This window comes from Ammospiza caudacuta, chromosome 1, assembly GCF_027887145.1.
Source record: "Ammospiza caudacuta isolate bAmmCau1 chromosome 1, bAmmCau1.pri, whole genome shotgun sequence".
Lineage (NCBI taxonomy): Eukaryota > Metazoa > Chordata > Aves > Passeriformes > Passerellidae > Ammospiza > Ammospiza caudacuta.
In genome coordinates this window covers 89,498,991-89,525,828 of record NC_080593.1, presented here as the reverse complement: position 1 = coordinate 89,525,828, position 26,838 = coordinate 89,498,991, and the positions used below count along the sequence as shown (strand labels likewise).

Below are 26,838 nucleotides of genomic sequence, written 5' to 3'. Positions count from 1 at the left end.
TAGGCTGTTTTAACAGGATGCATTGACTAGGCAGTTTGATATTTTGCTGGCTTCCTTCTCTAGAGTACTCAAAATTGGGAATTGAAGAGCAAGTCTGGAAAAGCTGATAAAGAGACTGCCTTGGAGCTTTGACATACAAGTGAAATTAGATCTCAGAATATTGCAGTCACAAATGAAAGAGGAGTTCTCTTTTCCCTTCAGTTGTAACAATTACATTCTTGTAATATTCCTGTTAGAGTACTTTGTTTAATTAAAATAATGTGCAATTTAATGACTTTTAGAAATTAACAAGCACTATTCTTTCCAAAGCTATGACATGTGTGATATATATATATATAATTGGCTTCTTTATGGAATGAAATTCTTTCATAAACACCTTATAGAAGTTATGGGGGAGAAAAAACCTTTGCTGCCTCTTTTTTATGATTACAAAGAAAATACATACAACAGAAAGTAAGCTTCATCAAACTGACTATGTAACCTCTTTATACCTGCATGCATGTCTAAATTCATATAGGTTTATTCAAATCAAAGTTAAATCCAGTACTTTTGTTAATTGTTTGGAAATGAAATAGTGGCCTCTGCTTTGGAGGTGTCTATGGCCTGAATATTCATGTGGATTCATAGGGCATCCACAATCAATCCAGTGGAGTCAGCAGAACACAATTTCAGAAGGCTCCCAGAAAACATTTTGGGAAATTTTTTATGAAGGGAAAATTGCATGGCATTTGCCTACTACGAGTGGACACCAGTTAATGACTCGGGTTATCTTTGCACATTAAAAGAGAAAGAAAAGACCTAATGTCCTATTACTTTATGGATGATATCCCATCTATAATTCATTACTTATAATCAGACATCAAACCAGTTCTATTTGCCTCTCTGACAGGCAATTGTTATGTGCCCATTGCCTCTTGTAGGGCACAGTGTGACTAGGCATTAGCATTTGGTAGCTTGAAAAGGACAATATGGCCAACTGATTCCAGAGAAAATATTATGAGGAGGCTTGGAGCAGTTTATTTGGAACACTTGAGATTGGCAAGAAAGACTTCATAAGTAGACACTGTCTTCAGAGGATACCAAGCTTACATTTAAGCCTCAAGATTTGCATAATTGGCATGATATTCAAAACTCTGAACTAAGCCCAAGATATTTAGCATGTGAAAGGCGTGTAGTGAAATACATGACATGTAATACCACTGCTGAAAAATGAGAACAGAGAAAAAATTACGTCTTTCGTCTGTGTAGCAATGGGGAAGAAAGTTATTCTTACCTGCTCATATGGTTGAAATCCATTTGTCAGTGTTATCAGCTTAATTACCAGAGCTAACAAGATTGTGCCAGTAAACACAAACACTCTTGAATTACATACACAGGGTCAATTGCACCAAGAGGAAACAGCCACAATCTCAGGTTCATCTTTGAGCAAAACCTTCATTGCAGCTCTGAAGAGCAAATGAAGGCATTTCATTAAAGTGAAAAACAAATAACCACACAATGATTGCATTCTCAGAGATGGCAACAATTTTTACAGCCTCCTGTCCCAATATAGATTATATAGAATATTTGGATGTTAAGAAATGATAGGGTAGGAATGAAATAACTGGAAGTTGGTTGAATTGTTATTGCTTTTTCATTTAAGTGTTTCTTTGTGACTGTTGAAGGGTAATACTGTCGTAGAATATTATACTTGGAATAAACTTGTCCTGCATCCTATATGTATCATTATTTAATTGACAGTTAATTACTAGTTTAGAGTTTTTTACTCCAAATGGTAATTAAAACAATTAAATAAGAGGGACTTATGGACCCCAAACAACAATAGTCACTCAGAAGCTATGGTTTTAATTTAGATTTTTCATGAAACATTTCTTTATCTAGGAATTAAACTACTACCATTTTGAAATTTCCATAAACCTCTCATCTTTGAGCACTAAAACTGCATTGAATTTCCTCCTTTGAGCTGCACCACATACTTTCCATGAAAATTATTTCCTTCAGTAAAGCTGTCTCACAGACTACCATTGGTAGTAATTTGTTCTTGAAATCACTTGGGAGGAGACCTGTATTCTTTTCACACAAGGTGCCTGTCCTCTGCAGTAGCACCTCTGTCATTTTGTTAATGTTTATTTGCACTGCAGCATCAAAAAGCCCCTGTTGTGATCAGGGGTTGAGTTATGGCGAGTACTTGACAGGTCCAGGACATAAAGATGGCCTTTTTGCCAAATGGCTTCTTCATCTATAGTTGTCTAGTCAAGAATGGATAATTCCCCAGCATTAGAGTTTTTGCTGCTAATGAAGTGTGGACGGATGACAGACTGGTAATTTGGAAAGGTGCAAAGGTGCAGGGGCAGAGATGAAGGACCTCTGCAGGATAGAAGCAGAAGAGTCAACATTAAAGCAGCACACTGTCAATCTTCTGCCTCCTTGTGAGGCTACCAGAACAAGAGAAGCAATCAGCCCTAGACTTGAAAGAGGGCTTGTGATGTAACAAAAGATGGGGTTACACATTTATATCTGGTGCTGAGCTAATGCAGCAAACTCTTCGCACAGAGAATCATCAGCTCATTCATTAACAATGAATATCTGCAGCTTTCAGCATATACGAATGTCATGTGTTCTGCCATCCCCAAGTCCTTTCCAGCCTCTTGAACACTGACAGCAATGACTCAGCTTCAGTTTGCATCCTTGCCATCTTTTTTTTTTCAGCAAAAACTTGCATAGGACTCTATGAAATCCAACCTGATTTGAATGTCAAAGAAATGGAAACAGTCATAAGAAAACAACATAGATTTGAAACAACAATCATATGCAAAAAAAGGGAATTTCTTATAAACTGGGTTGAAGTGCAAATGTTGTATGTTCTCTTCACACTTGCAGATGTGAAGAAACATCACCATCTCTGCTCTGGGAGACCTTTTATGCTAATATAATTCATGAAATCTTCTCTTTGTTTTGAAGAGAAGAGAGATGAGATCTGTGAAATTCTCTTTGTATCTTCAGTAGATAATTTCAGAGTGATTTTATAATCTCTTCACATTTTCTTCTGTAAAGTCAGTTTGGAAGCCAGAAGAAGGTAAAGAGGTGACAGATGGCCAGATGGAAGTTTACCTGAAATATTTGTTGAATTGTATGCACTGGAGAGCTCTTGCCCAGCCACGACTTTCAGTTCAGTGTTATGCTAGTAGTGAAAAATAGCCCTACCTTTACCAAACTTTTTCTTTTTCAACTCTGATCTTCTGAGACAATATTTTTTTTCTCCTCCTGTGCGTAATAGAGCCAGTAATGGGCTTTAAAAAGTGAGCAAACCATCATGACTGTCTTTTGAAAAATGATCAGCATTTCACATTTCAGCTGTGGATTTCCAGCATCCATCCCTACTCTGCAATTTCATCACTCCTTAGCTTGGAGCCTGAACCTAAAGCACAAGTAACTTGCTGTGATAGGCTCACCTCCAAAAGTTCCCTTAGTGTACATATATGCTTGCCATGTCCCCTAAGATCCTGTCAGGAAGGGAATGAGCATCAGTCCATTAGCAGTCTCAGCCTTCTTGCCTACCACTTCACACTTGTGTGTGATAGACAAACTGCTATAACAGGAATAGCTGCCAGAGACAGAGAATGTAAACATTTTGGTTTGCCTAAGGAAGGCTCTTCTGCAGTGTTGCATATGAATGAGTTTTGCCTCTTGAGACTGAGAACCCTGCTCACATATATTATAATCAGTTTTGCCTAGGAGCATACATTAGCATGTCCTGGCTCACCCTCATCAATCCAGATAGAGTGAAGGGAGGTCTAGACTTTGAGTTGACTTTCTTCACCCACTTCTCAATTAAAAGGAAAAAAATCAACATTTGTCAAGAGACAACTTCTAGTGTGCATCCCTTCAGTCTAAATCTGTAAAACAGTTTGATGACCGCTTTCTTCCATCTCAGCTACCCTTAAATTAATGTAAAGTAAGGATTGACTTGATGACCCACTGGGTTTTTCCTTTTCTCCCTTGCTTTCTATCATTCAGTAGTGAAGACCAGGGTCTTCCATTGGAATTTGTGGCCTCAAATCACTTACATCCAACCACTCACTGTGACACCTTCTGTACTCTGGTAGCCTCTTTCTGCTACCAGTGTACGTTAGGAGTATAATCTTTAGTTCCAGATCACAGAATATTCTGAGTTGGAAGGGACCTGCAAGGATCATCAAGTCCAACCCTAAGTAAATGGCCCATACAGAATAAAACCCACAACCTTGGTGTTATTAGCACCTTGCTTGAAGAAGGCAAAATCAGAATGAGAATCCCCCGATAAACAAAGTTTCATTTTCTTTTTAGTCTCAATTTTCCTTCTCTATCCAAAGCATTCTATGTTAGTGAATTTTCTCATAAGCAGCTTAGCAGCTGAGCTAAATTCAACCCTGTGGTTTGAGATGCAGAGGGAGAAAAATATATCTTAGAATTGCATGGTCATCTTTACTTAAACTTTTCTTATCAGAGGCAATTTGTTCTGGGACTTCATTAAAGCAAGAAACAATCAACCACACCATAATTACACTCTCAGAGAGATGTAACACTCTGAGAGATGGCAGCAATTTTTACATTTTACATGCAGTACAACATTCACTACTGCAAAATATTTCCTAGTATTTAAACTCAATTTTTCTCACTGCAGAATGACTCCATTATTACATGTATTGGGCAAAGAAAGAGACACCAGTTTGGGCAGAAAAGAAGAAATAGAGGATTTCAGAAATCCAAGACGGGAAGAATTGGACCAGAAGCATGAAGCAGTGTTGTATGGGTGAGGTGTGACGAGGGAAGAGACAGAGCAGTGTATGCAGGTAGAACTTATTCTATCTGCTTGTATTTGGACAGGTCTGCAAACAAAATAACACAGGACAAAGTGGTGTGAGGCAGGATGGGAAATGCACGAAAAAGTAGCTGCTCTAGGTAAACATCATGGTGATAGCCAGTTCTGGAAGTGCTTTCATACTGTAAGTACGCTGCTTTGGTTTCACAACATTCTCTTTTAAAGCTTCCTGTTCCTTTAGTAATATCTTAAGGAATTGTTCAGCTGGACTTAGATTAGTAACCAGGACCTGGCAACAGCCAGGAGAAATGCCCTCCCTCTGTTATAGGTTTTCAGTGTCACCTTGAGGGATTCAATGCCTTATCTTCCCAATTTACACTCACCTCACAGGAGTGGAGAGAAAATATGTTAAATACTGTCAAATCTTCAGATACCAAGTGGCGGATGCATTTGTGTATACACACAGCTGGTTCAATACGTATTCATATCACTGCTTATCGTTACCTGATAAAAGGGACCAGGCAATACCTGAAGTGGGTTGAGTTCTTAAAGTAATTGCTGTTTGTGTCTTAGACAATATTTTTAGTTTTACCGGAAGATCATCTCGAGCCCACTGTACACATGGTATACAGAATTAGAGCAATGGCAACATGTGAATTACAGGAGTGAGAAAAAAAATGGGCTAGAGCATTTCCCATGCACAGGAAGTTGATACCAAATCATTTGGATCAGACTGACCAGAGCCTGGTACTACTTGTCAGTACTTGTCTGGAAATTCATACCACATCCCTGCAGGAGAAAGTGGACAATGAGGAGGGAAACCTCCTACTACATTTAACCTATTTGAAATAAATCTTCATAGAAAGTTATTAATCAAGACATTTTTGTTGCTCTTTATATTTAGTCTTTTTAGCGTTTTTTCCCCATCTATTTCTTTTTACTTCCATGTAATACAGTCATTCAGTTTTGTAAGTGCAGCATTTTTTCATCTGAGCCACAGAAAATGGAAATCCAGCAATTTTTAATTCCAACTAAGAATGGCTTTGCAGAAATGGTCATATGACTCTGAGCTAGTTACACTAATGCTTTTAGAAGCATAACCACTCATTATATTAATTTTGATGACTCAGGGAAAGAAAAATGTTCTCTAACTTGCTTAATGGGGTTTTTGGCCATCTTCCCAACAGCTACCTAAAAATTGCTGAGTTGATTACTCACTATTGATTTTAGCTATGGATTTAGCCATTGATTTCAGGAAGCCAGGAATGGCAGATGGACCTGCACAATAGAATGCAAACAAGATTATAAGGACAAAAAGATTGTTGTGAAGATTCCTGTTGAACATATACTGATTTCCTTGGTTCCAATTAGTTTCCAATTGTGTTGTGGATGTCTTGGACCAGGAAGATAGCAGCAATGCAGTAAACCACACTGGCGTGTCAATAAATGGCACCTTGTTTCTTTAAACTGGCAAGAAATCATTACAATCTGGATCTTTGCTTTTGTGACATGGCACTGGGTGCTCAAAGACAACCCTTGCAAAAAGGAGCTCACAATATAGGAGGCAGCTTCATTGATCTAGGTCTGAACATAATCATAATAGTTGATCACTGACTGAACATAAGGAGGTGCTGTACTTCAGAGGCTCAATGTGAGAAATGCAAATCTGGTTAGTAGGTAATGAAACTCTCTTCCTGCTGAGGTAGTAGTGGCAGAGTACAGGCTGAGTTCTTTCTGTTTTATCTCATTGCAGGGGGACAAAGACACATGTGAGTTAGCCTGAAATTGCCTACTATTAAACTGCACATCAGAGCTGATAAAGGTTAGAAAGCCTCATGAAAGACTAGACTGAAGGTGTTGTCTGACACTGTTTCTCTGGAGTGTCCTTGCACGTTGCTAAGGAAACGAAAAGAGATAAAAGAAAGATGCTCATAGTTGTTCAGATGAAAGAATCCAAGATGAATGAGGGAGGCTAAACATTTTCTGTTTGGTAACAGGGCCAAACTGTGACTCTAAACTACAGACCTTGTCACATGGGAGAAATGTGGAAAAAACCCACATGGTACCAGGAAAAGAACTGCACTTTTGAGAGCTTACACTAGATTCCCTTGTCCTTGATCTCGGTAAAAGCACATCAGCTGCCTTTGAATGCATGCAGTGTCTAGTTTCAGTCCACCATCTGAAGCCTTTCAAGACAAAAAGAGACTGGCCCCACCTTCTCTGTTACTCTGCTTCCTTGTTTGCATCTTCCTGCCCCCACATCCCTCTTCCCCACCCCACCACTGTATAGGATCCTGTGACCCTAACTAAAGTAATATGGGAATTTGACCCCACAACCTCCCTATGTTCTATTATCCCATTTTCAGGGATTAAATACAGACAGAAGAGGATTTAAGAGCCTTAAAATTAATAGGAAATGGTGGAGAAGATTTTGACTGTGACGTGAATTAAACCTATGTCACTGGACTTTCAGTAGCATGCACTGCACATTTTTATTCCTAGGCATTGTTTCCACTTGTAGATGTCTGCTACATTCCCCTTTATCCCTCTTGATATTAGTTATAGCTTAGTCTTCTGTGTAGTTTTCCTCTGGCTTCAACATTTCTGACTAGCAGCAATTTGACTGAAAGCCTTTAGCCTACAAAATACCTGGGGATGCTCAATGGGATGGAGAGATACAGATGTTTTTCTATGGCTCACAAGAGGATGCTTTGTTGAAGTCAGTTATGAAGCCACTGAGGGCTTGAGTTCCTTTGCTTTGCTTTCTTACTGAAATCTATCCTTTCCCTGATATCATTTTAGTGAACCAGGTTTTCATTGTCAGTGAATGCAGTTTGAACTGGAGGGAAAAAAACCCCCAAAAAAAACAGAAGAGAAGGTGTCATTGGTTGGAGAGACCTGTGGTCATTAAGGCACCAAATCAAAAAAAGAAAACCAAGATGTTTAGCTTACTCATCAGTCTGTTCTGTTTCAAATAGCTGGATTCAAATTCACTTGCATAATCAGCAGGAAAGAAAAAAAAAAAAAGTTGAAAAAAATGTTAGGTCATCCATTAACAGGACTGTGTTTCATTGTTTCATTTCGTTTTTATAGCCACCCTATCCCCAAGAAATCTTCTAGATTCTGTTTGTCAGAAATGTAAAATTATTGTTACTACTTTATGCATGAAGAACCTGCAGTTCACCATGTGTATGCCATCTCCTAAGTGAGAATTCCTGCAGAGTGACAAACCACATATTTTGAATTATGTCAATATTTCCAGCTTGCTTCTCTCCCATGCAATCTTACCTGCTATTTGACTGTCTTTAAAACTAGCTGAGAAAATTATCACATCGTCTGTAAAGTTCCTGATAAGACAGCATTTATACTGAACAAGTATATTCAGGACACTGAACTTGACAATATTAATACATTTCAATATCTCTGTCTAATACTTCACTGCCTTCTACCAAAGGGATTTTGGTCAAAATGATGAATGGATGAAGACTAAGAAGAGATATACGTCCTCTCTTTGGTTAATTTAAACCACTGTCAACAACTAGAGAGGCAAAAAGGAGAGGATGAGATTACTCAATACTGAGAGAATCTGCCCACATAGAAATTATTTCTCTGAGATGGAAAAAAAATGCCTTTGTTGTAGAAAACTATGCAGTTAAAACAGTTAATGATACTGTAACTCAAGTAAAATTCCTCCTTCTCCCCCCTACCCCCACACTAAATCGTTTGGAAACAAGTGCTGATTTTTTTTTTTCCTTCTGACCTACTTCTTATTAAATTGCATTTAACAAGATTAAGTATGCATTTGCATCAGCAACAGCGTTTCACAGTCAAATGCTGGATGACAGAAAGAGCTAGCTTACTTTCTCTCCAATTCCATGCCATGAATCAGTGAATTAATTTACCAGTGAATGTGGAGAACAGCATCTTGAAGCCTGTTTTATAACCAGCCATCAGTGGTATGCAATGAAATTCTTGTAATGAGCAAATCCATCAGACAGACAAACTGCTCTGGTTTGGGCATTGGCATTGTAGAAAGCAGAATGAGAAGTCCTAATCCCAATTCCTGAAGGACAGTACTTACCAGTATTGAATTATATGATTTTTTTTTCAGAACACTTCATGATATGTTATAAAAAGTTCCTTTATTCATGTGAATAATTCTTGTGATAACTTACACAAATAAGTACTTGCTTGAATAACAACTACAGAACTGCATCCTATGGGAATGACTTCAGCAGGGGTTTATAAAGCATTCATCATTCTTGGTGAAAGTGTTAAACTTAGTTGATTAGGAATAATGCACAATTATGTGCTATTTGTAAATCTTTACTCTCATTTAGCATTTACATACCTACAGTGAGTATCATTCTCAGACTTATTGTAATGAAACTGATGCCAAAGAAAAACTTCCAGCTTTCACTGAGTGCCTCAGAAGCCCTGAAGTGAATTGTTGGCAGAGTCAGTCATTTAGCAAACACAGAGAAATCACCAGTGCATTGTGACAGGAAATGGGAAAGCAGAACAGACCAGAATCTTATTTCTTCTCAGAGCTTTCCAGCTGATGAGTATCAACTGAAATACCAGATTTCCAAGAGGGGACTACTGTAGGGCAATGCATTAAACTGAAAGCTCTTCACTTCAATATTTTTTATATTTAAAAAAAAATTGTATTTATCAGACAGAGCACTCTGAAAAAAACCCCAAATTGATCAATCTGGGAACACTAAAGAAAAGCTCATTAATGGAAAAAAAGTAACTGTTTTAAAAAATTGGTTTAGGCAAACTTCCTTTACGTATCTTTGTTAAATTTGAAGACCGTGACTTGGAAGTGTGAAAATCACATTTTGCTTGTCAAAAATCAAGACAATGTGACATCAGAAGTGTTGGGGTATGAAGAAGTCTACAGGGCCAGGCCCACAGTAAAGAGCTTCAAAAAAAGTAATGAATGCCAAGGGGCTCTGAGAGACAGAAGGGACTCCAAGATAGCATGACGCCTTGATTACCATGTCCTCATTGACTGAAATCAGTAAAATGCTGCAAGATTTCTGCATTTGTTTTGCAGTTTAATTGTAGTCTTTAATCTCTTAAAAACCAAGGCACAATAATTCCAAGTATAAGATCCCGGGAATCACCAAAACTGACAATCCAAGTACATGAGGCTGTGTACTTACCATTAGTACCATTCATGCTTCTGTGCCTTCATTGATGAATTCATTCCTGGCTCCCAAAAGTCACCCTCTGCTGTTACAGACAGAGCTGCAAGTGACATTCTATATTTCATAACCCTGAGTTCAATATCCATTATTGCTCCTTATGGCAATTTTAAAGATTTGTTTTATTTAAGGAAGCTTTTCTTCATCAAAATAACTGTAACAGATGTTTTATGTTCTATTTGTTTTGCTATGTGATAGCACTGCAGAGAGAGATTAAATTAACTCCCCAAGTAGTGTATTTCTAGGGTGAAAATAAATGAGAAGAAATCAAAACATATGTCCAAGGGAAAACCAAGCATCTATTCAAGGGACAGATATTTTTGCAGTGCTGACTTTACTGGTTCTTTACATGGTGCCATTGTTTCCAGTGAAAAGTGTGCAACACATTCCCAAGATCTGTGCACTTTATCACATTGGTGATCATGAACTTCAGTTAATACTAAAGCTATTCATAACTTACCTTTTTTCTCCTGAATCACAATTCCCCTATTCCTCTAATGATCATGTTTTTATGTCTCAGTAATCCTGGTCCAGTGTACAGATTGATATATACTACAACTAAAGTATCATTGTAGATAAGAATTGGATGGCATGGCTTAAGTGAAATTGCTGTTCATTAAAGAACAGTAATAATTCATTTGACAAAATGTTAAAAAAATTAAAGATCCTGTTTGGAATTCCTTGAAGATGTGTCATGGAAGCTGTATTACACTACGTACATTTTGATTGACAAGGCTGCCCCAGGAACATTCCTTTTAAAAAGTATGAATAGTAAAAAGATTCTGTATTTTGAAGGTTTTTGTATACTGATAAATAAGCCCAAACACTGCACAATTTCAGCAGTGAAGTATGTCATGATTTTTGCCTTGCTTGTCATGATTAACAGAATGACAGATCCGCCCACAAGTCACTAGCACCATGACAAACCCATGCTATGGCAGAATGACAACTTTTCTCATCTAAATTAAAAAAGACATCAAGAAAATGTCACTGTTCCCATATTGAAGTCTTCTGACAAAACAAAGCTAGCGACACCACAACAGTCTCTCTCAACAGATGCCTCTTACTAAAACTTCAATTTGAGAAAAATGCTTTAAACACAAGATATTCTCCAAGGCATTAATCATCAATAGGGATCTTGGGGCTGACTGTATTCTCTACTTTCCAGGTCTGTATATATGGAGTTATTTTGATTATGTCTGTGTTGGAAATTCAAACAATTTTGAACTGAACTAGTGGCACAGAACACATTGAAATGTGAACTTGAGAACTTGTATGCTATAGCAATGTAGAATTTTTTTGTATACATCACATTTTTGTGCAGAGACCCTTATGTCCCACAGATGAAAAAAAAACCAGTAACAACTGCTTTTAGCAGAGTTAAATACTATTTAGGTTGAATTATTTCAGCATGGAGTAAGTTCTAACAGAAGGCTTGGGTTTTCTAGCCACTGACATAGTGACTTTAAAGGTGCTTGGTGCACACAGTGAAACTCAGAGATATCAGAAGATAGAAGATTGACATATCAAGACAGAAAATAGACTGAATTATACCAGAAAGTGTTTGGTATGTGTGCTGGGCCATTGTTCTGTACAGAGGGAATTTATGTTAAAAATAATAAAAGCCAGTAGAGATTTAGCCAGCTACAAAAGCTGGGTTGAAGATTTGTACTGTTACCTCAGATGAAGCATGATCTCACAGTTAGGGAAGTGGTTAGTGTGAGTTGGTTGACACTCCCTTTCCTGCCCCTTTAGGCTGAGCTGTTGCTGTGCATCCAGCTGAGCCAGAGCTTCCTGCATGGAGGATTCTGACCCTGGTACAGCAGAGTCCCCTGAGTCTGCAGCGTGGTCATTGGCAGGGCTCTCAGCTCTCCTTTTCAATAAAAGGAGCAAAAGGGGTTAATGCAAGTTGTGCAAGGTTGTTTTGGGAGTCTGTGGTAGAGGTGGGGGTCAGATTTCATTCATTTATTTGCTGTCCTTTCTTGCAGTCCTGACCAGGAATGCTCATCATTTTTCATCAAAGAAATAGCTGGTGGTAGCTCAGCTAATCTTATCAGCTGCTGCTCTTGCTTTTTGAGATCAATATAAAGCATTTCCAGGTTTTTGCAGTGAGGTTCCATGGTTTCTTAGCTGTGCTAAGAGGATCCCTGTAGTGTTTCTTAGGTGTGCTCTGAAACCCTGACAATCTGTATCCCTTGCAGTGCTGTCCTCCCAGTGCATGCATATATATGTCTCCATATCAGGTACATATGAGCACATTCTTCTGTTGTCTTTGCACATCATTTTCATTCCTTCCCATAATTTATTAATGCCAGTTTGTCATCAAGTATTTTATTTCTGCCCATTCATTATTCAGTGGATGATAAAGTAATGGTGTAATACCAAACAGCATGAGGAAGAAATGCACCAGGGACAGGGATTGGGGGTTGTATGTACAAAACTCAATGAGACATTCCAGTTCATTCCCTGTCCTGGCAAATGTTACTGCTTACTGAGGGGATGATCCTTCCAGCAGTTGTGTGCCAAAATCCCATAGATGCCATCAGTTTCTGTAATAAGAACTTGAAGTTTTGGATCCTTGAAGCACAAGGCTTTCTTTAGCTACCTGAAAAGGTGCCCCAGGCTTCTCTTCAGTCTCTTCAGAGGCAGTTGCAGGTAGTGGCTCTGTCACAACACCGAGTAACACCTGGTTTGTAATTAGCAGCACTGATGTGAATAAACCTGTTCGCAGCTTTAAAATTCGGCAGATGTACTGGCATTCATAGGCTCAGGACCTAGTTGACCTGATTGTGTGTGTTTTTTGTGGAGTAGTTGCTCAGTGCTAAGGTAAACATCTCTGCTCCTACCATTGCTTTCTTCTGGCTGAAGTAACAAAGTTGAAAAATGCAAAATTTGTATGGGAATGGTAAAAGCTGCAGTACGTTGTTAATTGTTTAGACAAATAATTTACTTCCATGGATTTCTACCTTTAAAGCACTGTATCTTGTTGACCACAACTTTAAAATGTCTATTTTTCATTCTTCTCCTGTGTCTTCTGCTGGGAAGGTGGACAGCATGGCGAGTCTCCACAACATACACGTTCGCACAGGCTGCTTCTGTAACACTGGAGCCTGCCAGATGCATCTGGGCATAAGCAATGAGGACATCCAAAGGAACCTGCAGGTTAGTCTCTGAATGTGGTTAGAAGTTAAGACCTAAAGTGCATCACATTCCATGGTTTTGAGTCTCTGTGACTTTAAAAATGAAGTTAAATTTGACTTGGTTTTTTAAGCATTCAACTGCTTTGCCTTGTTAAGGAACTAATGATTGAAACTCGGCTCATTGAAATGAGGTATTGAAACAAAATCATTTGATGGATGCAGAGAAGTATGTGTTGCTTGTTATTATTTCATTGGAGAATAGAAAACCAATTGTTTGGTTTTGGAATTGCATGATATCAAGACTTCCAGCAAAATAGAATTTCCTGGATAATTTCTCTCATGTTTTTCTTTAAGTATCCTAATTAATTATTGTACATACTAATCCTCAAGAATTGTAGACCTGTTGCTGTTGGATGTTACAATTTAAAATACATATACAAATTGGACAGGAAACAGTAAAGGCAAATATGCAGTGAATCTCAGAGAATGAAGCAAATTTAGATGAAATCTACTTAGATTACTGATGTGTTAGAATTTTAGAATATGAATGTAAAGATTGTTTTCAAGATTACTAATGTTTTCCATAAGCTATCATTAAAAGATGTATATCAGGATGTATTACACTGAAGTGGAGGAGGCTTCCTGTCTGCATATTTGTCAGAGTTTGAAATTGCAGTAAATTAATTCAGAACAATCAAAAACTTTATTAATGGTGTTCTTTCAAAGGTAAAAAAAAATCTAATGGCTATAATGATATTATAGCTCCCAGAGACATATAGATAATTTTGCAAGCACTTTTACATGCAGGACTGATAGCACCAGTTCTTAAAGGCTTCTGCAGCTCTTTAATACCTTCCTTGGGCAAATGGTGCTTTCACTTGCATTGGAAGCGCTCTCCTCTGAGGAAACAAAAAACAGTCTACCCTTTTGTTGAAGTGAAAAATGCCAAATAACCAGCTGCAATGCTCCTGGATCTGCTAATACAAGGAGGATTTTGCTAAGGAGTGAGTGACTTCTTTTAGGTCTGTGTCATTTCAATGGGGATAGGCCAAAGTTAAAATTGTGGAGAGACACTTAATCACCAAAGGTTGTATAATGAGGTGGTACAGTTACACAGTCATTATTTGGGGACATTCCATTCCCATCAGTGCTTTGAGAAGGATCAGGATGAGTTACTGACAACATTACTGTGTAGAGGGAGGCATCTTTTATCACATTATTTGCACATATACTTCAGTTTCGTCTTTTCCCAGGGTGCTGGCTGTATTCTTCCTTCCCTGATGAAGTTGTACATGATAAAATGCCTGTGAGGGAGGACTTTCTGTCTTCAAGTGTCCCTGGAGAAGTGTGGTTAGTTTTCTTAGAATGTTATGTAGGAGCTCGCTTACTTATTTGCACAGTAGGAACTTCTCTCCTCAGTCAATCAAGCAATACCTGGCAGAAGGGTTGCAGAAGGGTATAGTAACAGATGCAACTTAATTTTGAAAATATTGCTTCTGCTCTGTTGTCAAGGATAAAAACTACTTCACACTGCATTAAAATATTTACTATTGTGTTGCATGCTTTGACATAATGTAGGGTTTTTATTTCTCCTTGCTTAAATGGCATCTGTGTTCACTGTCCTGTGACATTTCTTGCTTAAAAAAACAGACCTCATGTAAATAAACTATTCAATTGTCCATTTTTAATATGACAGAAATGTGTAAATAAATTAAATTCTGAGAGAAAATACCCAACAACTACTGCACTTAGGGAATAGGATGCTGAGTTTGGACTAAATCTTAAGTCCATTGGTGACCTACTATTAAGTGGATGAACAAAGGGGGACTCTAGCTTGCAGCACTCAATGACTCACTTAAAGAATGAGAAACTTTTGCCCTTAAGGGAGATATTTCCATAAAATCTTGTCTGAGAGACCTATCAGATGGGTATCAACATGGAGGTCACTATAGGATATTCAAACAATTTTTCAGCAAGATTTTTTCAAGTGGAAACTTGTGCTCTTCAAAGGAGGAAGTGTTGGAGGAAAGACTAGTTCTCTTTATCCTAAAATCAATATGTTGACTGGATCAGCAAGACAGATTTGTTGGATATTCCTATGTCACTTAGGATGTCTGAGCTCTAGATTCAAGTCTCTGCTTTGCTGCTATGCCAAATGAGTTAGTTCTCTCCTGTTTGAACTATTAAACACAAGCCATGATAAAGCCACTGGTATAAAATGGTGCTTTTCTGACTAGTGAATATCAAGAAAACCTCCCCCAAAAAATCAACCATCTCATGGTTTATTTTCTTATCTGAACGTAACATCACAGTTTGAGTCCCAGTGAACTATGCAGGTGAGACTGGAGTATCCCTGGAGATTGTCTGAGCTGACCATCATGGGACACACAACCTTTAAGGGATTCTTTATATGTTTTTGGGAAGTATCTCTTCCCCTAGAATAGAATACGACAAGCAGCTCAAAATTATCTTCATAGTCTAAGTAAATCATAAGATGATTGAGGGTATTTTCTTCATTTTCTCTTTGTATTGATGAGTTAACCTTCTATTTTTTATAACAGTTTTTCAGGTTAGAATTAAGAGACTCAATAATAACTGGGTAAAATTATAGAGAAATAAAGCAAAGTATAATGACAGCTCTCTGGTTTTCTTCCTATTTCAAACTAGGCTGGCCATGTCTGTGGAGATAACATAGACCTACTTGATGGACGTCCCACTGGTTCTGTGAGAATATCCTTTGGCTACATGTCTTCTTTTGAAGATGCACAGACTTTTTTGAATTTCATCATAGCCACCAGACTCTCCAACTCGGATGCTGAGATTCCTCTCCAGTCTGTTACAAAGCTGCCGACAGAGTCTGTTCCAGATGACCACCTTTCTTTTAACAAGGCAGATAAATTGTCTCCAATTCTGCAAATCCCTGACAGAGAACTCAGGAATATTCCGTCTGAGGCAGAGACAACTGGCAGCTGGCCACCAGAGCCTGAGGCAGAAAGCATGAGGGCAGCTGTTTCTGAGACTGCAGTGCCAACGTATAGAAAAGGTGGCAAGCCCATCACTGTTGCCAAAATTTACCTCTACCCAATCAAATCCTGCTCTGCGTTTGAGGTATGTGCTTTGAACCATTTGGAAGTACTTGTGCAGCTCAGCCTTGTGTTTTTCATCAGACCCATGTGTATGAGATACTAGGAAGCCGGGTGTGGGTACCCATGTTTCCTTTTTTCCAGGTTCTGGGATCAAGTCCCACATGTTAGGCTACCTTGAAGGATTTTGGATTAGGCTGAGGTTACAGGGGAGGGTTAAATGTGTCTTCTGCTCTCCCCTCCCCCACAATAGGCAAATCTGCACTTAATGTGACTTGAAGAAAATAGTTGGATTTGCAAAACTTGACTAAATTATAATCAAATAATTAGTATGCTTTTACAGAATGACATGTGATGGACTTGTAGGCATTGAAGGGTAGGCAGCAATTGAGGAGTAACTTGATTAACATGTTATAATTGAGAGGCGGCTGATTTACATTACAAAGAAATGTTATCATTAAAAATACATTTGCAACAGAAATATGACATTTAAGTGTTGCTGTGCTATTTGAAAGTTCACTCTTTGAAGATTTTAATTGCTTTTTTACCAAGTTAATAATATCATCACCTTAGCTGTGACTTTTTTTTTTTTTAATAATGCATGATGAAATAGGTGTATGGCCCACACATGACCTAGGATGTCACTCTGCTTAGTACCATACTGGGAAGTGATTTAATGAATGTCAATAATGGTATAACTTTCCCTACAAAAACTTACTGGTGTAGGTCAGTGTCTCACATCTGAGAGAAAATTGGGGTCAAATCCAGTAACGAATCTCCTGAATTTCAAACAGGGCTTCTCAGCTGATTTGATCATGTTTTGGTTTTTTTTTCTTTCTCAGTGCAGAGGGGCTGGGCAATTAAACACTATTAAATGATCAACCAAACATCTGTATTTTTAAATTTGGGTTGGCTTATGATGTCTTTAATTCAGAGACACAATCCTGAGCATCAAATGGGACCTGAACAAACAATTTCCACCCCTTATTAACCTCCCACTAGATCAAACTGTTTAGAAAATCAAATTAATTGCCCATTTCATGTGAAAATTTTTTAACCTTTTTTGAAGTGTTGCAGTTTTCATAGCGGTATTAGAGAAGCCCAGTATGGAAGCTGCTGCAATATGTTGGCAGTACTCATGCACCTGTGGGGTTAAGTTCTGTTTTTGACATGCAGGCTGGTGTTGTGAGATACATGCTACAACATTCAGCACTAGGAAGGCTTTGAAGTGATTGTGCCCAGGAGCAGGTAAGACATACCTCAGCATGCAAAACAGTTTATGTTTCTCCACAAGCTGAGCCAGATTTCTCCTCTTCAAGCTCTGTGAGGGGAAACAGCTTTAGGTGATGAATTTGCAGGAGCCTGGTACTCCCCCGCAGACAGGACTGCAGTTCTCTATGGAGGGGGGAACCCCCATGCCTCATGCATAGTGCTTGTGCCAGGCATGAGTCAATGAGCCCAGAGTGAAAACAGGACTCAACTCAGCTTCCACCTCTACAGCTCAGCACTGTTCTGTAAGGAGTGAGAGATGGATACCTGCTTAGTCATTTTAGCATAAAGTAGGCATCTGCAGTAGGAGAAATAAATCTTCCTAGATGTTTCTGTTTCTTTTCATTGACTGCAAGAGGAATCCAAGGCAACTTTGATTATGCAGCTAGCACTAGCTGATCTGAATAATTTAAAAACAGATATAAAAACTGCAACTACATAATGAGGTTTAATTTTGCATGTCTAGGGTAATTTTTGAAGTCTGTTTTGATTTTTTTATGACAAAGTCTCAGCCACAATAAAGGCCTGTAATCTAAGCACTGTCAGAGCCTGTATTACCAAAGAGTTACAGAAAATTAAATAAATAGATGATTTAGTGTATGGTATTGGAAGGGACTGGAATTTGACTATAGAGAGCATTTAGCTTTTCATCTCCTCTACTTAAACAGTATTTTTTGTGCATTTCCACATGATTTCCATGTGGTTTATATAAGGTACCCAGGTGCATGCAAAAGGACAGTAGAAATCGGCCTAACAACTGGGAATTTGATGTTATCCACTGGGAAAGGGCTTTCACTACATTGGGGGAGCAGGCCAGGAGTTGAAGTCAAAAGAGTATTTTGATTTTGATGGGGTTTTTATATTGAAGTAAATCCCTGCAAAAAATAAGTTTGCTTTTGTGACTTTTCCTGTCCACCAGATATTCTTCTTGGTTTTTCTTCCTAAAAGTCTGACTGGCACTTCTAGACCTGTCATACATTTATAAGCAGCCTGTGAAAGATCTGCCAGTCTCACTGTCTGCCTATAGAAGAGATAAAAATACCATCTTACAGACCACCATTTGTAAAAGGAACTTTAAAGCTCAATTATCCCATTCTAAATCACAAAGTGGCTTAGTCTCCTCCCAATGAGAAAGAGTAGAATAGAAAGTAATGGCTGCCAGGACCCAGACCCTGCAGAGTGCACTAACTTCCAATATGTATCTATATATATATATATATATTTATATGTCATTACTGCAGCTTCAGCCTGTATCACCTTGAAACAGGAAAACAATGTATGTCACATGCACTGGAGTGTGAAGCAAGACATACTAAAGAAACCTTACCACAATTAAATGGAATCAAGTCCTGGAAATAATTTTGCTTTCTAAAATATTGATTATACCAGAATCTCTAGGCTTTATCTTGAAAAGACTGAATCTATTCTTTTGCTATTTGTTTAGTGGGTTTTTTTTCATAGACTTCACACTTAACATTTTATTACCTCCTTACTTCAGGAAATGCATAAACTTCTGAAGTAATTCTAAAGTAATCATGTAGCCTTAGTCATTGATTGGAATCCAAGAATTGCGAATCATCTAAAATAGCTTTAGATACTTTGTAGTTGCTGGAAATGTAGAGCAGTATTTTCCCAATTAAAACCTTGATCTCCATGTTTATCAGTTATAGGGTAACTCAGTTAGCTGATGTGAAAAGGTAGAAGTGGTTCAAATGCTGAGCTGTAGTAAATTCATTCACCTTCCAATACTTTGATACTTGAGATCAGAAGCTCATGGATTTGTGGGTTCAAGTGGAAGCGTCCTGCTGGTATGGGAGGTCAGACCTTTAGCATGTGCTGTAACTAGGGCTTATTGTAACTACATGATTACTTGAGTTTTCCTAAAATAATGTGTGCAGTGGAAAATTCCAGATAACTGTGAGCAGGACTCAGCCCATCTGCCACTGAAATCTGCCCACAGAGTTGCTGGTTGCAGGATAGATGATTAGAGGCAGGAGGACAAACTTGAGGAGGATGTGAGTGCGAACTCACAGCTGTTTGATCTCCTCTTTAGAGTCACATAATCTCCTCCTCTCCTAAACTCTGATTTCTCTGTTCTATTCTAAGTGGTTTAGTATGAGAAGTTCTTGACCTCCAGAGAAAATGAGAGTGCAGAGTGCTTTGGCAGCTGGGAGGATGAAACTTGGCATGAAGATTGTCAGCTCGCTGCAGGTCAGGTGGTTTCTGCAGAATTGTATGGAGTGTTCCTGGCCATTGTTATCTCATGGATTTTGTACACATGGTGCAGGAAGTAGAGGGCAGAGTTTTCTAGCTCAGCTTCTCAAATTTGGGGTTTTTTCCTACAATTATTTTATTAAATAGAGAAAAGCAGAGGAGTTGTGACCTCTATCCCAGGACACTTTATTTTTTCCAGCATAAAAATGTGTTTTAAACATGCATTTATAAACAGGAACATCTCTCATGTTGATGACTTTTGCATAATTATATAATGCAATGTGCCCAGTGAAAGAGGTTAGGAATTTAAACTAATAACTAATTAATAACTTTATTATTCTTACAGTAGATTTCAGAGTATAAAAAATTGCATCTCAACAGAGAAGACGAACTAGCTTTTAATTTAAAATACAATGCAAGTTCCTAGTGGTCAGTGGATAAATTATATGTAAGACCATTAATTTTTTTAAACTTAGATAATTTAAAGCCTTTTCAGTGATTCCTTTAATGTGTTCAAAAACTGTGTTGGCCTTCATGATGACATTACCGTGAACTATGGGAGAAGTGCAACACAAAATATTTTACAGAAAAATCTGATATAAAGAAAAAGCCAAACAACACCACACGTTTTTGCAGTGGATATTTTCATTTTGTGATAGGAAAAGATGGACTAAAGCAGATGGGAGAGTACCAAGTACTGGCTGTATTATGCAATGATCCTTATGACAGGTAGAGGAGACCATACATTGAATGATCCTGGGATGCATAATCACCTGCCATGCTTGGAATGAAGGTGTGTGCTGGTATCTATCAGTAAAACCATGCACTCCCTGCTTTCCTGCTGTCCTCTCATTTTAATTTGTCCCAGTAGCCAGAGATGGCCAGGCAACTTCAGGGAATCACATTACAGGCTATACAATGCACTACTGCTCACTGCCACGTATGCTAACCTGCTCTATTTCACTTTATTTAACAATCCCTTCAGCCCCTGTGAAATAAGGGCAGGATGTGCTCTGCACAGGCCTAAGTGCTGAGAGAAGAAATGAATGTGTTCTTCCTTGCTCATCTCCAATGTCAATATTGGCAGCAAAAAAGCTCTGGCTGTTCAGAGCTGTCTGGGACTCTCCATCTGATGCAGCCACAGTTATTTTGTTATTGCAACTTCCTTTGCCAGCAACATGTGCAATACAGTGAGCTGAAAAGTGGAGAGGAAGCTGGGCACCTGACAGTGCACAGAGAATATCCATCACAGGGCAGGGACTCACTGCAGGGCACAGTGTGTGACTCTCACCACAATGGCAAATACCCAGAGGAAGAGGGAAAAATGGGTTGAGGACCTGTAGTCATGGACTGCATCACATTTGTGGTTTGAGTGTAGCATGGTGTTAGTTGCCATTATTTTGGACCTGTCAGAAGTATCTTGAGTGGAAGGTGTTGATTATTTCCAAATATCTGCTAGTTAGCTAGGCTTATCCTTTAATGCCTGTCAGCATGCAAGAACTTCCTGAAGCTCTGATTAAAGAGAAGATTTATTTTCCTCATAAAGCCTCTTGCCTTCAGTGAAGGGTGAGCAAACTCTTAAGCTACTTCCTGAATAAGATTGCTGTCCTGAAGTGGAACCAAAACAACTGAATGTTGCAATAGGGAACTGAGAAACTTTGTGGTCTTCTTCTGTTTTTCTGCTTTTTTAGTTTATTCTGCTCTCTATATCAATCAAATCCTGTAGAGATCTGTTGGATTCATGGGAGGATGTATTACCAATTAATGATCTTCTTTTTTGGAAGGGACATTTGTTAGCAGGAAATTCTTGCAGCTCTCAGATGATCACCAGCTGTTCAAATGCATTTTGTAGTCTAATTATACAGGATAACCAAAAATGCTGTCTCTCCAAAGAATAATTTCCACTAAGAACAAAAGTGTATTCTTCAGCTGATATTGCAGTCTTTGGGCTGATTCCTCTCCTAAAAAAGACAGGGCAAAGGTTCACATAGCTGAGGTGCTGACAGTTTGAGGTACTTGGATAATGTGATTTCAGACGACATTGTCAGACCTAAAATTTCTCTTATCAGAATTTTCATTCACAGTTGCATAAAAAAATGGCAAATAATATTATAAATCAAGGGGGTTGATAGAACATACTTCTTCTCCTAATTTTTATTTTTCTATTTTCTGTGTTCAGTATAGTTGACTGCACTGTGGTGAAATTGTTTTTATTTCAGTTTTGATGCTTTAAGTTTTCAGTTCTCCCATGCCTGCTCTTAGCTTTCTATAGTCAGGCAGTCAGTGTCAAACTGCTGCTGCAGGCTTCTATAAAAACAGGACAAGTTTATATGAGATATTTTAGGTTCTGTCAAGTTTTGGGTTGATCACATGATAAACAAAAATATGATTTTTAATTAATCTAACTAGTGCTTCCAGACATGCTGTTCTTCATGGCATCAGGCTGTGCTTGACATATCTTTTACTCAATAGGGTTTTGCTGAAGTCTTTTGTTGGCTAATTCATGTGAGATGTGCTCAGCTTTTCTATAAGAATTCATCAAAGTTCAGCTGTAAACTTTTCTCCCCATTCAACTGTGACTAGAAAGCATACGTGAGCTGAAGAATATGTTGGTGGCCAGCTTTATATTACAAGAATGGTATTAATATTTTAACATTCTGGAGAAGAAAGCAGATATTAATGTCACCCAAAGGCATTACTAAAATTGCTCTCTTTTTGGATTTCAAGATTACCATCTGTGTAGCATCAGAAACAGATGTTCTTTTCACCAGAAAAATGTATGTGAAAGCAAGGACAATATTCTTGTATGGGCTATTCAATGTAAAGGCTGTTATAGACATAATGGAACAACAGATAGCAAAGAAGACAATGTGTTTTGTTGTAAGGGAATTTAAAGAAACTATTATTCTCCCAGTAAAAGCAAAAGCTTCAGTGGCAGAGATTTTCTCAAATGGATTAATTGGTAAAGTGGTCCCATTTTATGAAAAACAATTTTTTTCAGAATTTTGAATTTCACCGTTTTCCTGCTTTCTGTTTGTTTGGTTTTGCCTCAATTCATAAAATACCCATAAAATTTCTGTGCTTTGTAAGTTAAATGAAAATTTCTGGAGGAATATGTCCTAAAAATGGATGAGTTATAAAATTGAAGACAGTTTTCAGAGTGTTTCGGGGACTGTTTATTCTTATAGCTCTGTTAAACTGTATGATAATATGTAAAACTTTCAGTAATTTGATTTTTTTTGTCAGCATTGTGCAGTGATATCTTTATCTTTGATGAATGGATTCTTTTCCTTCTCTTTTCCTTTCAGCATGAATCTATTAATGCAGCAAACATTTTTTAAACCCTTGTACCCCCTCCTAATGCTTTCCCAGGTTACAGAATGGCCAGTAGGAAACCAGGGTTTGCTGTATGACCGCAAGTGGATGGTTGTAAACCAGAATGGAGTCTGCATGACTCAGAAGCAGGAGCCAAGGTTGTGTCTTGTGAACCCTTCAATTGATCTGAAGCAAAAAATTATGGTCATTCAGGCAGAAGGTTGGTAAACAATGTCCTTTCCTTGCCTTCTTTATTGGTGTTGGATTTCTAGGCAGGGACACCTGCATGCTCCCACCGAACTACTGAATGCTGTGCATGCTTACTTGTGACTTTAGGGACAAGTTCTGTGCCAGCTGAGGGCAATGAAGCCCAACCTGTTAGATGCAGCCCTGGGGGGCTTCCTAATTTATTGTTGAGCAGGCAGAGAGTAGACAGTGACTCCCTATGTGCAATCACTAAGTGAATGCTCCAGGATGGAGAAAGGAACAGACAGGTATGGAAATTTACTGACTAGTGTCTCTCCACAGCATGAAGTCCCATAGCCTGAAGGGATTGTTAATCCTGCAAAGGTAAAGGAATAGGAGTCTTAACATTAAACAACTTGGACAAAAACCTTCCCATTTTGGATCTCTCTTCCTCCTTGCAGCTGTGGGATTAGAGGGGTAAAGTCTTCAGTGGAAATTAGTATGAATTAAAATAAGGACCAGACATTATTTAACTCAATTAAATACTTGCACTAGCAGGCAAATATTTTATGATGTTTGAGCTTCCTGTGAATTATCAAAATCCTTTTTATTCACTGCTGAGGAGAAAAAAATGAAAAAATATGTAAAGTGTTACAGAAAGCCCTTTACTACTCAGGGGTGAAAATTATTTCTTTTCATAACAGTGCCATTGCCTCTGAACACTGGAACAGGTTTGAATTGACAGAAGTCATTACTAATGCTGAGTTTGCTTGTGTCTGAATGGTGTTCATCATTTCCCTGGGGTCCCACATTTACTCAGCCCATAATGTCTTAACCACTAGTAATACACGTGCCCACATTTTCAGCAGCCAGAGCAAAACAAGGGAACCTATCTTCAGATTTTTCACCCTTTTTTAGAAAGCCATATGAGAGGATCTGTAACCACAGTCTCCTTTCTGTGTGTAAATTAGGGTTGCTGTCATCTCCAACTGTCTGAGCACTCTCCATAGAATTAAGTCTGACCTGTTGATTCTTTTTCTCTGAAATAGATTTCTCAAATGTACATTTTGATACTTCAACTAATTTTCTATTTGCTATTTTCTGTTTCCAATCCCAAACACAAACTAGTCTCTTCTTAGGGATCCCAGACTTGCTCACTGACACATACACTGCTGCTTTCCTCTCTTTCCTTGGCACTATTTCCTTGAAAATCTATCATTAATTCATTTCAATTCTACATGAAGCACCTTGCATTGCAAATTTCTGTAGTAGACTTGCACAGACCGCCTTCTCCCACAACTTTTAAATTATGGAGTGCTTCAGAACTAATTATTTCTAGAGATTTGTTTCCTTACCACCTTACCATCTCACTTCCTTTCTGACCATTTTGAGTCTGTTCTTCATTTTTTTTTCCTTGCTAGCACTCGCTCAGACAAGTGCCTACCCATTAGTATGTTCACCTGTCAATAACACCTGTCAGTAACACCTGTCATACTTCAGGGTGCCAGGAGGAAGTTTTCCCAGACAAAAATGACAGTCAAGGCATCCATTTCACACTGAGATTTACAGTCTCTTGCCACAGTTAGTGCTGGGATGAAATTTGCCTTTAAATTCTACATTTTGCTGTGTGTCTTTTTTGGAATTTTCACTGTCATTTGCCTTTCCTTCCTATGAAAGTGAGAACCATTTCCCCACAGAAGTGATTGTCCAAGTCCATCAATCATTTTTCTACCCAAAAGTAATTGATCAGCGTGCTCTAATGGCAATGTCATTGCCATTTATTTACAGCCTGCTTTGGTACAGCCAGTGTGTAAGAATGGAGTCATTTTATTCTTTGTATAATGACTCTAGCTACCAAAGTCCCAGCCCATGAGGTGATCTGGAGCCTCTTTTCTAGTAGTCCTGCTGGTTGGTCTTGCAACCTGTGGCATTTTTTTAAGTTCTTGACAGTGAGATAATGGGAGTCTTTTCCTTGGGGAGTCTATTGCAGAGCTTACTGCTCCTAATATGGCACAATGATGGGAGCACACACAAACCAGCAGGATAAGGCTGAGCACATAAAACTGTAGGAAGTTGTTCCAATATTTATTAGGTTTTCTTTCTTCTTACCTGCAGTCTAAATCCATTATTTATTTGTTGGTGTTAAATTTTTAATCTTTATCTTTTATCCCTTCACAAACATGGGTCAGTGTTACGTCTTCCACTTAAATCATTTCATGGCAGACAAATTTAATTTAATAAATTGACTCTTTCCTCACAAATCCCACGTTAATCCCTGCTGTTTTTGTCACCACACTTCCAGCCTGTCTGTAGTTGGTTGCAAATGTGGGGCCTGAAGCTGAATGCTGCCTGATAGCCGTGATCCATGTGGTGGGGAGCACTGGAACTCACTGGAGCCAGGCTGGTTGTTCTGAAGTTCAGCAGTGATCCATGTGGTAGGGAGCACTGGAACTCACTGGAGCCAGGCTGGTTGTTCTGAAGTTCAGCAGTGATCCATGTGGTAGGGAGCACTGGAACTCACTGGAGCCAGGCTGGTTGTTCTGAAGTTCAGCAGTGATGTATGTGGTGGGGAGCACTGGAACTCACTGGAGCCAGGCTGGTTGTTGTGAAGCGCAGCCTGTGAGCAGTGATGTATGTGGTGGGGAGCAGTGGAACCCACTTGAGCCAAGCTGGTTATTCTGAAGGTCAGAACCTTGGCTGCCTGTGTTGGTGGCCGATGCTATTTCAGATCTGTAGCTCTTGGCCTGGTGACTGACAGCGGCCTCCAGGTCTCCTCCTGCTTCGCTCCTTCATCCACATGGAAGGCCACCCACCCGAGCTGCCTTTACTAAGCCACAGCTGCATGCATCTTTCCAAGCTGAGCTTTGTTCCCTCCAACTCTCCTCCCCCTGCCCTCACAGTCCCTGTGCTGAGTTTCTCTGTTCTCTCCATTTCTGCCATGCCCTTGCTTCGGTGACTGTGCAGGCCCAGCGCTGCAGGTGATGGTGACAGCGCAGTCCAGCTGCCTGCCTCTGCAAGGAGCCGTACCCGCGGTGCTTTCCCTGCCAGCCCCGCTGCTATCCATGCTTTTCCTGTTGGGAGCACAGCCTGTGGCTCACACCTCTGCCCTGGGCAAGCTTTGCTGGCTGGAGGGGCTCTCTCCAAAAGAGAGAGCCTAAGGCAAGTGTGCTGCTGGAATAGGGGCTCTGGTAAGTGCCCGAAGCCGAGTGTGCCGGATCCCGCGTAGCTGGAGCACACAGAGGTTTTTAGGAGTGTTTTGCTGTTACACTGTTAGATTATGGTGAATGCTTTATCTGTGCCACTTTTAAAACATAATGAGTCTGTTCTCTCTTTCCCTCCAGGCACACGTGTTCCTCTCCCTCTAGAACTTTTCATTAGCAGAAAATTTGTTTATGGCTATTTTATTTCAATGTGGCTTAATATTCTCTGTCTTCTCTGTCCAAGAAAAATTTGTCAGCATGATTTAGTGTGACTGTAACTACTTTAACACCTTTTGCTGAATTCTCTGTGCTGAGACACCCTTTTCAGGGCTGTTCTTTAACCCCTGCATGTTGGGTGTCTCTGTAGCCCCAGCTGTGGATGGGCAGACCTTGCTGTCTGACCAACCCAGATGTGCA

General features: G+C 39.0%; 1 protein-coding gene across 1 annotated transcript in view; it reads left to right on the top strand.

Annotated features, from left to right (window-relative positions):
- Positions 1-26,838, top strand: part of MOCOS (molybdenum cofactor sulfurase) — a 207,621-nt gene that overhangs the window by 156,116 nt on the left and 24,667 nt on the right. The window contains exons 7-9 of the mRNA XM_058805961.1: positions 13,060-13,176; positions 15,822-16,262; positions 23,093-23,255. Of these exons, the coding sequence (XP_058661944.1) occupies positions 13,060-13,176; positions 15,822-16,262; positions 23,093-23,255 (721 nt within the window). The remainder of the gene's footprint in view (positions 1-13,059; positions 13,177-15,821; positions 16,263-23,092; positions 23,256-26,838) is intronic.